Source organism: Diplotaxodon limnothrissa, linkage group LG6 (assembly GCF_057381915.1).
Source record: "Diplotaxodon limnothrissa isolate DT_005_m linkage group LG6, D_limnothrissa_male_GT1.1, whole genome shotgun sequence".
In the NCBI taxonomy this organism is placed as follows: Eukaryota; Metazoa; Chordata; class Actinopteri; order Cichliformes; family Cichlidae; genus Diplotaxodon; species Diplotaxodon limnothrissa.
Window position 1 is genome coordinate 33,541,144 of NC_140601.1, and position 12,338 is coordinate 33,553,481.

Consider the following 12,338-nt stretch of genomic DNA (forward strand, 5'->3'; position numbering starts at 1 on the left):
ATCATTAACATATCATTGCAGCTGTCCTTCAGCGAGAATGTGTGTTGCTCTTGAGGCCATTTTTTTAAAGCAAACCCAGCTTGGATTTTTTTTTTATTAGATTAGGAAATGTTCAATGTGTGGTAAAGTCTTGACAATAAAGAGCACTGGGAATAGAATTTTGTGAACATCTTTTTCTGGGATGGTTACATTCAATACATGTTTACTCAGTTTCATTAGACATCAAATATGAACAGGACAACCAGCTGTTGTGATGGCAAACACATTTATTGTTGTGCATAGGTCATTACAATCCAAATAAAATAATTAATTAAAAACAATAGGAATAAAACAATTCTTAGTAAAGTATATTGTATTATATTCATTGCATTTGCTGACTTGACAGAAAAAAAATGCAGTATTAAAACACAATCAGAAAAAACACAAGTAAAAATGTATTTGTTTTATTACACTAAAATAGAAAAACTGTGTTTACTGGAAATAACATTTAGATCAATAATTATTACTAGTGGAAAAAGTCCCAACTGTCATCAAGCTATAAAATGTATATCTAATAATAGCAGACTAAAATGAAATTTAACAATTTCTTTGTGTGTGTTAAAAGTAAATGGCATTGCTCCAACTGCCCACACATATTTTCAGTGCAAACACCAGCTCACACAGCTACAATATGCACACTGGTCTTCTGTACACAGACAGCCCCCACACACACGCACAAACACAAGCAGAGGCTGATTGGAATCTGACAAATGTAAGTCACATGCATTAGTAAACATCTGCAATCCACCCACAACTCATTTCACTTTCTACTCTTTTAAAAAGCCCTTCTATCCATTTCCTTAGCAGCTTGTTCAAATTAGGATTAATTAGTTCTTTAAAACCTGAATCATGAAATAACTGCCAGAAATCTTTTTTTTTTTTTTGATAATGGAGTGTTTGTTGAACTTTTAGACAAAATATATATAACATTATTTCAAATTTTAATCTGCATATATGAGTTTTAATTTGTATCACATTTGTTACATAAGCCATATTTTTGCAATTTAGTCATTAAATATTTGTCATGCAATTTATATCATTTTTGAGAGTAAAAAAGTCATAAGCCTTCCACCTTATTAAATAAACTTAATTTAACAAACCAAACTTAACTTTATAATACTATGAAACCTATTATGTTCTGAATATCCCCTTGTAGATAATGACCTTGCAGTTTCCAGAAACTTAAATAATGAAGTTGTGACCTCTGTATCTGTTCAAATACCCACTGGTTTCATACAAAGGATTTCTCTTGTTGCTTTACCTCTCCTGTTGCTACTGTTTGTTGGTCGTCTTTTGCTGGTCTTCCGATAATGGGCAGAGCTCTTGCTCCTGGTGGAGGAGAGCCGATGTGCAGCAGAGCTCCCCCCACCAGGAGCAGTATGCTGGCCCCCCAACCCAGGTACAATGCCGGCCCCAGTTCTCTTTTCAAAGGCGCAGCAACATTTGGATCATAGAAGTCCCTGATGATTGCATAGGCAGTTCCACAGATGGGTATCAAGTAGGCAAGCCCAGCCACAATGAAGAGCACCCCTGCTATCCTTTCCAGTCTTGCCTTGGAGTCCTGGTTATTGTCTCCCATGCAGTGAGTACACTTGGCTCCTGACACCCCGAGGATGATGGCCAGAAGACAGAGAAGTAAAGACAGAACTGCGAGGCTCCGGGCTGCTTGGGTAAACATAGGCAGTGCCAGGGTGGAGTCATAGGTCTTGCACTGGATCTGTCCTGTGGTCTGAGACAGACAGTTCATCCACAGTCCTTCCCACAACACCTGGGCAATGACTATCTCTCCACCTACGAATGCAGATACACGCCACAGAGGAGCAGCACACACCAGCGCCCCACAAACCCAACCCAGCAGAGCCAGCACCAAACCCATCAGCTGAAGACCTGTTGATGCCATTGTTGCTTATGAAACTTTAAAAAAAATACCCAAAAGTGATCTTTTCTTTGAAATACCCTGGTTCAGTTTTTTTCTTTTCTTCTCCACTATATTCCAGTCATTTAAAGGGATTTTAAGCTGTTTGTATGGGTCCCTTCAATTCAGTTCAGTTCAACTGAATTTTATTTATATAGCTCCAAATCACAACAGCAGTTGCCTCAAAGGCACTTCTTCTCCTCAGTGTGCTTTCTTTTTCTTCCAATAGGTATGCTGCAAAGATGAAATCAACTTCAGGAAATTAATTTCATAGAGACACATTTCAAATTTGCTAAGACATAAAGTAGTATCAGAAAATTTACACAGCAGTCAAAATGTAGTCCTTTCAATAACATATCTTACACAAATTTCAACACTTACTTTAATCTGTTATCCACAGACGATGTGATGGTTTGTTAATCATTTGTGTGTTTCTAGTGATGGAGAGTAGCCATATGATGCAAGTAGTTGATGTCTTTCTTCTGTTGTGACTGACCAGTTTGTCTCACACACAGAGATGTAGGAGGGCAGCAGTGTAATAGTGCATACTAAATACACACCACATACACAGAGCTGGTTATGCAAAAAATGAAATAACAGCACAAGGACACTAGGACACTTTGTTACAGACATTGTTGCTTGCTACTATGTTCTCATCTCTTTGAGCTTGAGTGGGCAGAATGAGGCGGAGGATGAAGTCAGGGAGTAGTTTGAAGCTCATTAGCATATGCCAAACTGACTATAGTGGGATACTACAGAATTGGAAAAACTCTAATAAGAACTAAAAGTAACATATTAAATTATATATAATATATAATAAATTATATAATATATTGCTTTATATATTATATAATGTTTTAAGTTTTAAGCTGACAAAAAATTTGTTTGGTTTTTGTAAGTTGTTCTGTGATCAGACAGCCACTAGATGACATTAGAGACACTGCTAACACTACCACACTGGCATAAGGTCCATTTGAGGCCTATGTTTTCATTATTTCCGTGCTACACAGGCTTTCCTGATGGTGATATCCTGTTAACATAGCATCCACTTATACTTTTGAATAGCATCCACTTATACTCCTTCTGACACAGCTGGTTTCATTGTTTCAACATGAGGTCCCTTGTTTGTTGTCACTGCTTCTCCAGCTCAAAATAAACCTACTAAATAACGCCAGACTTTCTGAGAGTAAAAACACTGTCTCTGAATAAATTACCTAAAAGTCGAGTCGGCTTCTAAACCTTTGGTCCATTTATAACTCTACATAAATTAGTGTGAAAGTGACAAAATGAACGATAATGAAGGCAATTTAATAATCCATATAACAGGTAATTTAATGGAGTTGTATTTGTTTAATTTTAATTTTAGTATGCACTTTTAAGAGTAATGCTGTGTCTGGTAATGTGTTGTTTGTTTATGAGCTGACGATGTGCAGTGGGAGTTATGAGGGTAAAAACTAAGCAAAATCCATATTTGACATGTCTCACAGCATTAAAGAAACATACAAATAAAACGTGTTAACAGAGAAATGTTTGCTAACACTGTTGAAAAAGACCATTTAAGATGTGAAAATCTGACTCCATATTCAGAATGGATTTCCACCTTACAATATACAGAAATTACTTATAAGAATTACCCATTCCCGCAGTTAATAATCACTGTTGGTGTAAAGGTTTTACAGGACACAATTATCTTTTTTTATTATTTGAGCTATTATTTACTTATGAAAGTGGCCCTTTTGCATTTGGTTGGTTCATACTTAATTCCCACAATATCAGAAAAATGGTAAAAGGGGCCACATTTAAGAGCAAATTGTTGACACCTAGACATAAAAGTCCGAGTTTTTATAGCATTTACTTTGTTATGCTTCTTGTGTTTAGTACAGAACTGAAAGCCTTTGTGATCACTGCATTCAGAATACAATGGGATTAGGTGTGTTCCTCCTGCTTGTTGCAGTTGTAAAGATATAACATTAAATTATAATTCAAATATACTAAGAACACCATAAAACCACTTGCACACATTAAAAAAGAAGTAGCTTTACCATGATGTGAAATGTAATGAAATAGCATAAAATTTAATATGTAAAGTCTATTTTTAAGCAAATTAAAATGCTATTTTGAGCCTACTTATCAACATCTTACCTAAAGTGTGTTTGCCAATTCAGGGTGAGACCCTGTTCTATGGGGGGGAAGTGTGACGGCCAGTGGGCTGGCCTTGTGTTTTGCTTTTTCTTTTACCTGTTTCTTGCAGGTAGGTGGAGCTGACCCAATTACTGATGCAGCACACCTGAGGGGCCAGTCCCAGTGTATATAAAGACACCTTGACTGAACCAGGGTGGCTGGCTTTTGGCTTCCTCTGACGTGTTATGTTTATTTGGAAGTTTCAGTTATGGCTGTTATGTCCTTTAACTTGTGTTTAAGTTGCTTTACCTTATTTTCATTAAATATGTCTTACAGTCTTTAAAAGCCTGTGTGTGGTCTCCCATTTGTTTGTCACTTCCTATGAGCCGGGTTGTGACAGTGTTGCCTTGCAAGATGGCACCGGTGTACGTGGCTTGCCGTCCTCGGCTACATCTGCTTCGCTGCTTCTTACCCTCTCTACGCTCTTTATGGACCTTGGCATTGTATTTTTTTATCCTTTTAGTTGTATGCGCATCTAATGGCTGTGCACTGATTACATACGACAGGCAAACACTTTTAAATCTAAGACTCTCTCATTCCTCTCGGCCTGATCCTTGCTGGAACCTGAGTGACGCCACCGCGCCCCGACCGGACCCTCCGACCGGCTTCCTCCACCTACCTATTCCGAATCTACACAAGAAACGCTATAGGAAACGCGGTAGAAGGAGCAGCCATCGCGTTCGCTTCAGGCTCTACTTTAAAGCCAGAGCCACAGGCTACCCACATGCCAGCCTGGATATTTTATCTTCTTTCCCTCCTTCCCAGGAGCGCTCTGATGCTAAGTTGCTCACCCACCGTTGGATCTGCTTGGCTGACCACGAAGTCTACCCTGCGATTCCAGTGGCATGTTCTCCTGCTTGGGTTTGGATAACATCGCTCCGACGTGGCGTTTGCCGAAGCAACCTAAGTGTCCTACGACGCACCACCCGTGGCGACTTAGCCCCTAGGATACGGATGGCATTGCTTAATGTCAGGTCGCTGGTCAATAAGACCTTTCTTTTAAATGACTTCATCTCCACTAATGGGATTGATGCCTTATTCCTGACTGAAACCTGGATTCGTCCTGGTGAGTTCATCCCTTTTACTGAACTTCTTCCGTCGGACTGTGTTGCTTTTAGCTCACCAAGGCTTACTGGTAGGGGTGGCGGCGTAGCCTCGGTTTTTAAGAATTTGTATGCAGTTCGGCAGCTACCCTCACCTACCTACTCTAGCTTTGAAGTCCAATTATTGGAGATGACTGCATCCACGACCACACTCTGCGTGGTGGTTTATCGACCGCCTAAATATAGCAAATATTTTATCACGGACTTTGCTGATCTCCTAGGCTCCGTTCTTTTTAAGTATGGTTGTGTTTTCATTGTCGGTGATTTTAACATACACACTTGCTGTAAGGATGACTCATTTGCTAAAGACTTCCTTGCCTTAACGGACTCTTTTAACCTGGCTCAGTGGGTTAATGACCCAACGCATGTTAAAGGACATACTTTGGACTTGTTTTTCTCATATGGTCTGGACATTTGTATCAAGGATATAAGTGACGCTGGGATCTCGGATCATTTCCCAGTTATATTTGATACTGGCTTATGCACTAATGAACTACATCCTGCGGCTCCCCTTCGCCCGCTACGTGTAATTAATGCTGAAGCGATGTCAAACTTCTCTATGTCTTTCTTGGATTCTGCATCTGTCACTCTCGACTGTTGTTCTTTTCACTCGGTTGATGACTGTGCTAATTCCTTCCTATCGCTGATTTCTTCAATCCTTGATACTGTTGCCCCCATTAAGATGAAGCGCCCTAGAACCTACTCTCAGTGTTGGCTTAATGACACTACGCGCGCCTTACGTCGCGAGTGTCGGCGCGCTGAGAGAAGGTGGAAAAAAGATAAACTTCAGGTTTCCCATGACATGCTACGGACTAGCCGCTTAAAATTCCAAAGTGCTGCTAAAACGGCCAAAGCGTCCTTCTTGTCCAAAATCATCCTGGCCAATGACCATAACCCCCATACCTTATTTAAAATTTTTAAACTCTGTGGTTAACCCTTCCCCGGACATGCCTTTAATTCATTCTCAGGGTCTTTGTGAGCGATTTCAAACTCACTTTTTAAAAAAGGTCTCATCTCTTTAGTCCTCCCTTCCCCCTGCTTTATATCCTCTCCCCATTCCTGAGTGCATTTCAACTTTCCACCAGTTTGAGCCTGTGTCACTTTTGACTCTTAAGCGGCTAGTTGCTCAAATGAATAACACCAATACTGTGCTTGACATTCTTCCATCTCGTTTAGCTAAGGACTGTTTTGATGTAATCGGACCTAGTATCCTATTTCTTATGAACTTTTCCTTGCTCTCAGGCTGTGTTCCTTTGTCCTTTAAGCATGCTGTAGTCCACCCGATTCTTAAAAAAAGAAATTCTGACTGTTATGACCTTTCAAACTATAGACCGATCTCTAAGCTTTCGTTCTTGTCCAAGATCCTGGAGAGACTAGTTCTCTCCCAGCTCCAGGCGTACTTGGACACGAACAATATTGCTGAGAAATTTCAATCTGCCTTTAAGCCATTGCATAGCACTGAAACAGCGTTGGTTAGAGTTCTTAATGATATTCTTGTAATCACTGATACTGGACGCTCTATGGTCCTAGTTTTACTGGACCTCTCTTCGGCCTTTGATATGGTAGACCATAACATTTTATTACTAAGACTTGAGCACACTGTGGGTATTAGAGGCACTGCCCTCGACTGGTTTAAATCATACCTCGCTGATAGATCCTTATCAGTTCACTTAGGCACCTTCTCCTCTTCCTCCGCTCCGGTCTGTTGTGGTGTGCCTCAAGGATCAGTTTTAGGCCCTATTCTCTTCTCATTGTATTTGCTCCCTCTAGGCGCAATCTTTGAAAAATACAATATCGCCTTCCACTGTTATGCCGATGACATACAAATCTATTTTGAACTTACTGACGACCTTGCTGTGTCCCTGCACTACTTTCAAGAATGCATGCGGGAGGTCAAAGAATGGTTCCTGAGTAATTCCCTCGTTTTAAATGATAAGAAGACTGAGATTGTGGTGTTCAACAGTAAAATCCCTCGTGCCCAACTCTGTGCTGCCCTGGGTTCCTTTGCTAGTTTTTCTTGTGACTATGTCAGTAACTTGGGTGTACTGCTGGATAGCTCGCTCAAACTCGATAAGCAAGTGTCTGCTGTAGTGAGATCTAGCTTCCACCAACTGAGCCTTATCTCTAAGGCTAGGCATTATATTCCGCATGAGGACCTGGAGAAGCTTATTCACGCTTTTGTGACCTCCAGGTTGGATTATTGTAACTCCTTGTATTACGGTCTTCCCTCTTCTCTTCTTCTTAGACTGCAAACAGTCCAAAATGCAGCAGTCCAATGCCTGCATTGGCTGCCCATAAAGTACCGTATTCAATTTAAAATATTACTCCTTACTTTCAAAACTATTAATAAATTAGCGCCAAGTTATCTTAGTGAACTTCTCAAACCACATACTCCTGCTAGAACACTCAGATCTGCCACTCAACTACTTCTGACCCAACCCAGATCTCGACTGAAGTCCCGGGGTGACCGTGCGTTTGCTCTGGCTGCCCCGGTACTGTGGAATACCCTTCCTCTCGACCTCCGCGCATCTGATTCCATTGCACTGTTCAAATCACGATTAAAAACCCACTTATTCAATCTTGCCTTTCCCTCTAGTTAATATTTCTTTTATGATTTTATATCATGCACTTTTATGCTCATTTAAATTCTTGTTTGCTCTGTACCTGTTGCTTTCCTATGTATTAGTGACAGTTATCTGCTTGCATATTTAGTACTTGCTTTGGTCCTATTTCTATTATCCTCCTCCTATACTCTATTTTACTTGTTAAGCACCTTGGCATACCCTTGGTTTTTAAGTGTGCTTTATAAATAAAGTTTATTATTATTATTATTATTATTATTAAAGTTTTAGTTTCATTTTTGAAACCTCTGTGTTGTGAATAGTTTCATTTCACTGAAACCCACTGTGGTGAGCAAGAGTTTCATTTCACTGGAAAACACTGTGGTGAGCAAGAGTTTCATTTCACTGGAAAACACTGTGTTGGAGAGAGCCAGAGACAAAGAACGATAGAGGGTGACTGGCACGCCTCAGTATGAACATACCTGCTGTAGAAGAAAACATTACACGGAATAACAGACAGGTTTTGTGGTTTTTTTCTGTTCCTTTTTTTCCCTACAGCAAGATGGGTTTAACCACGACTGAAGGTTGGTATTTTTACTTTTGTGCATGCACGCATTTTCTAACATGCTTATGTAATCTGATACAGAACCCATGAGTTGTTTTGATTTTTAAAATCGATCCCCACAGACTCCTTTTCCCCAGTGATCGGTGACTTAAGGATTGTTCTGCTGGGGAAAACTGGCTCAGGAAAGAGTGCAACAGGGAATACTATCCTGGATTCCAAAGCTTTTGACGAAGAAATATCTCCATCTTCTGTAACAAAGATGTGTAAGAAAGTGACTGGACATTTTGATGAAAGAACTGTCAGTGTTGTTGACACCCCTGGAATCTTTGACACATCAATTAAAGAAGAGGAACTGAAAAAGGAAATAGAAAAATGCATAATGCTGTCTGTCCCAGGACCCCATATGTTTCTGCTAGTGATCAGATTGGATGTGCGCTTCACAAAAGAAGAGAAGAGTTCTGTTAAATGGATCAAAGAAAACTTTGGGGATGAAGCCTTAAAGTATACAGCAGTGCTTTTCACAAGGGGTGATCAGTTCAAAGAAACATCCATTGAAAACTACTTAGAGCAAAGTCCTTATCTGAAGGAGCTCATCGCTGAGTGTAAAGCTGGGTATGTTGTATTTGACAACACATGCAAGAAAAATCGCACTCAGGTAGCTGATCTGTTTGAAAAGATAGACCAGACAGTGCAATTAAACGGGAACCATTACAGCAAATACGAAGAGGCCCAGAAACAGATGAATTGGAACAAATGGCGGCGCAAATGTGGAGACACATTGAACTCTGCAGGTAATTATTTGCTTGTGGCAGGAGCGGCAGGAGCAGCAGCTGCTGCACCTGCAGTTGGTGCTGCTGTAATGGCAGAGGAAGCAGCAGTCGCATCCGTTCGGCCTCTATTAATGTTTGTAGGAGCAGGGATTGTTAAAGGCATTGGGGGCTGGATCAGACCTAAAACAGAGAACAGCTAAGTATTACCAAGCCACAACCTTTATGAAGTCTCTTTATGAAGAAGAGGCTTTTTGTATACAAGGACAAATTCACGCTTGATATTATACCTGCTGTTTTAAACTTTATGAAGATCATCAGGTTTGGTGTACGGTTTATTTCATAATGCTTTTTTTTTATTTTTATCATGCAATAGTTTGTTTCCATAGATAATCAAAAAAAGAGAATATTTATTGAAAACATATAGTTATGTAGAGGTGAAGCAAAAAGAAAATGATTCAACATCTCTTAATCATATTTTAATCTGCATTGTCACTACTCTCTCATCTTTGTATTGTATTACAACATTTACAGCACTTTTTAAGTAGTATTTCTTTTTTTTAAATTTGTTTTTCTTGTACAATGGTGCGACTTATTCAAATCATCTGTTGTGTAATGATAGACAAGCTGGACTATGTACCTGAAGTTATCTGATACTTACGGTTCATTATAGATATTTACTGTAAATTCTTGTCAGGATTGGGTTTTTTGTTTTTAAATTTAATGTATGATCTGATTTACAGTTTTATATTTAATTTTACTATAAAAGGGCATTCGAAAGTACATTTTCCACTAAAATCAATGCCATTTCTTGTGCTAATGCCGTCTTTCATTGTTTTAAATACAGTCATCCACTCTGTACCAGAATGTCATTAGTTCTTTTTTGCTCATGCCCCACCACCAAGATTGTTCAAAACCCCCATGCTGAAATTCATCAGTCTTGCTGATATACAACACTAATCATACACTGGCTGACAGCTAAATTACCATGTTATGATATCACATTCAAACTGCATTAAAATAATTAGATTTTACACTTGGTCTGGTTTAGGCTATATGAAAGGTCATAAGGTTTTCTTGGCATAAATGGATGGAAATAAACACAAAATGCATAAGAAATAAACCGCACTTATGACAAATGAAACTGAAACAAGAAATGATTCTTGGTACACGTTTTCTTGTAAGATTCATTAGCAAATAATACATAACACTCATTCCATTGCAGGTCAAACAGATGAAAATAGACCAGTCTAACCTGTAATACAGGTTGTAGGTGTAGTTGGCATTTAAAATATAACCTGTACATTTGAAGCACCACAACTCAGTTTACAACCTTTTCACATCTGAACACACCCGTTATTTGATACTGAGCCTCCTTTCATTTGTAATTTTAAACAACAAAGAGGAGGTGAGGAAGGTCCAGGTGTTACTAAAGGACAAGATCAGAGAGGCTAAGGACAATTACAGGAGGAAGCTGGAGTGGAAACTCCAGCAGAACAGCATGAGAGAGGTGTGGAGGGGCATGAAGACCATCACTGGATTCAGGCCAACCAACAGCAGGGGAGCTGAGGGAGGTGAGAATAGAGCTGACGAGTTGAATCTGTTTTTCAATAGATTCGACACCACAGTGTCTGCTCCCACCCCCACAACCTCACCTGCAGTCAGCCTGGAATCCAGAGCCACACCACTGTGCCAGCCTCTCTCTTCACATGTTGCCTCCTGTGAGATTCCTGACACCCCTCCCCCACCCATCACCTTCACTCAATACCAGGTTGAGATGCAAATGAGGAGACTTCACTCAGGCAAGTCTGCTGGACCAGACGGAGTGAGTCCCCTTGTCCTCAAGGCCTGTGCCCCCCAGCTGTGTGGAGTCTTTCATAAACTGTTTATGCTGAGTCTGAGTCTACAGAGGGTCCCGGTGATGTGGAAGACATCATGCCTCGTCCCTGTACCAAAGACACCTCGTCCCAGTGGCCCCCAGGATTACAGGCCCGTGGCACTGACCTCCCACATCATGAAGACCCTGGAAAGGCTCATCCTGGACCAGCTGCGACCCATAGTAAGACCACATCTGGATCCCCTTCAGTTCGCTTATCAGCCTCGTCTCGGAACAGAGGACGCCATCATCTACCTGCTCAATCGTGTCTACACCCATCTGGACCAGCCGGCGAGCACTGTGAGGGTCATGTTTTTTGACTTTTCCAGTGCTTTCAACACCATCAGGCCGACCCTCCTGGGTGATAAGTTAGCAGCGATGCAGGTGGATGCTTCTCTGGTGTCCTGGATTGTTGATTACCTGACAGGAAGACCACAATATGTACGTCTCCCACAGTGTGTGTCTGACAAGGTGATTAGCAACACAGGGGCACCACAGGGGACTGTCCTCTCCCCCTTCCTCTTCACCCTCTACACCACAGACTTCAGCCACTGCACAGAGACCTGCCATCTTCAGAAGTTTTCTGATGACTCTGCGGTGGTTGGATGCATCAGCAGGGATGATGAGACAGAGTACCGGGCTGTGGTCGACTCCTTTGTCACGTGGTGTGAGCAGAATCATCTGCAGCTCAACGTGGCAAAGACCAAGGAACTGATCGTGGACTTCAGGAAGACCAGGAAACACTTGACCCCTGTTTCAATCCAGGGGGTCAGTGTTGACATTGTGGAGGACTATAAATACCTTGGAGTACACATTGACAATAAACTGGACTGGGCTAAAAACACCACAGCACTTTACAGGAAGGGCCAGAGTCGTCTCTATTTTTTGAGGCGACTGAGGTCCTTCAACATCTGCCAGAAAATGCTGAGGATTTTCTATGAGTCTGTGGTGGCCAGTGCGATCCTCTATGCTGCTGCATGCTGGGGGAGCAGGCTGAGGGTCGCAGATGCCAACAGACTTAATAAACTGATCCGTAAGGCCAGCAATGTTGTGGGGATGGAGCTGGACTCCCTCAAGGTGGTGTCGGAGAGGCGGATGCTGTCCAAGATAAAGACAATGTTGGATAACACCTCCCACCCACTCCATGACATGTTGGTCAGTCACAGGAGCTCGTTCAGTGAGAGACTGAGATTACCGAAAAGCACCACTGAACGACACAGGAAATCATTCCTGCCTGTGGCCATCTCCCTGTACAACGCATCCACTTAACACACTGTTTGCTGCTACAGCTACACATGTTTCTTTTCCAAATATTTATTTATAAGTGACTT

At 41.1% G+C, this 12,338-nt stretch overlaps 3 protein-coding genes across 3 annotated transcripts; 2 read left to right on the forward strand and 1 right to left on the reverse strand.

The window, feature by feature from the left end:
- Positions 1-1,266: 1,266 nt before the first annotated feature.
- On the reverse strand, positions 1,267-2,431 carry LOC146630957 (claudin-4-like). Its single transcript, XM_085356217.1, has 2 exons — positions 2,336-2,431; positions 1,267-2,188 (listed from the first exon to the last, which is right to left on the reverse strand). The coding sequence occupies exon 2, from the start codon at positions 1,937-1,939 to the stop codon at positions 1,271-1,273; it is 669 nt and encodes a 222-aa protein (XP_085212343.1). The 5' UTR covers positions 1,940-2,188; positions 2,336-2,431; the 3' UTR covers positions 1,267-1,270.
- A 2,058-nt stretch (positions 2,432-4,489) lies between these two features.
- On the forward strand, positions 4,490-7,838 carry LOC146630958 (uncharacterized). The gene is made up of 2 exons (XM_085356632.1): positions 4,490-5,764; positions 6,261-7,838. The coding sequence occupies exons 1-2, from the start codon at positions 4,490-4,492 to the stop codon at positions 7,836-7,838; spliced, it is 2,853 nt and encodes a 950-aa protein (XP_085212758.1).
- A 396-nt stretch (positions 7,839-8,234) lies between these two features.
- Positions 8,235-9,497, forward strand: LOC146630959 (GTPase IMAP family member 9-like). Its single transcript, XM_085356218.1, has 2 exons — positions 8,235-8,383; positions 8,487-9,497. The coding sequence occupies exons 1-2, from the start codon at positions 8,272-8,274 to the stop codon at positions 9,332-9,334; spliced, it is 960 nt and encodes a 319-aa protein (XP_085212344.1). The 5' UTR covers positions 8,235-8,271; the 3' UTR covers positions 9,335-9,497.
- Positions 9,498-12,338: the final 2,841 nt, after the last annotated feature.

Bases quoted from the DNA above. Each gene is read 5' to 3' on its own strand.
- LOC146630957 (XM_085356217.1), bottom strand. From the start codon at position 1,939: ATGGCATCAACAGGTCTTCAGCTGATGGGTTTGGTGCTGGCTCTGCTG.
- LOC146630959 (XM_085356218.1), top strand. From the start codon at position 8,272: ATGAACATACCTGCTGTAGAAGAAAACATTACACGGAATAACAGACAG. The intron at 8,384-8,486 runs GTTGGTATTTTT...CGATCCCCACAG, and splicing joins GGGTTTAACCACGACTGAAG to ACTCCTTTTCCCCAGTGATC.
- LOC146630958 (XM_085356632.1), top strand. From the start codon at position 4,490: ATGGCACCGGTGTACGTGGCTTGCCGTCCTCGGCTACATCTGCTTCGC. The intron at 5,765-6,260 runs GTAATTAATGCT...TCATCTCTTTAG, and splicing joins CTCCCCTTCGCCCGCTACGT to TCCTCCCTTCCCCCTGCTTT.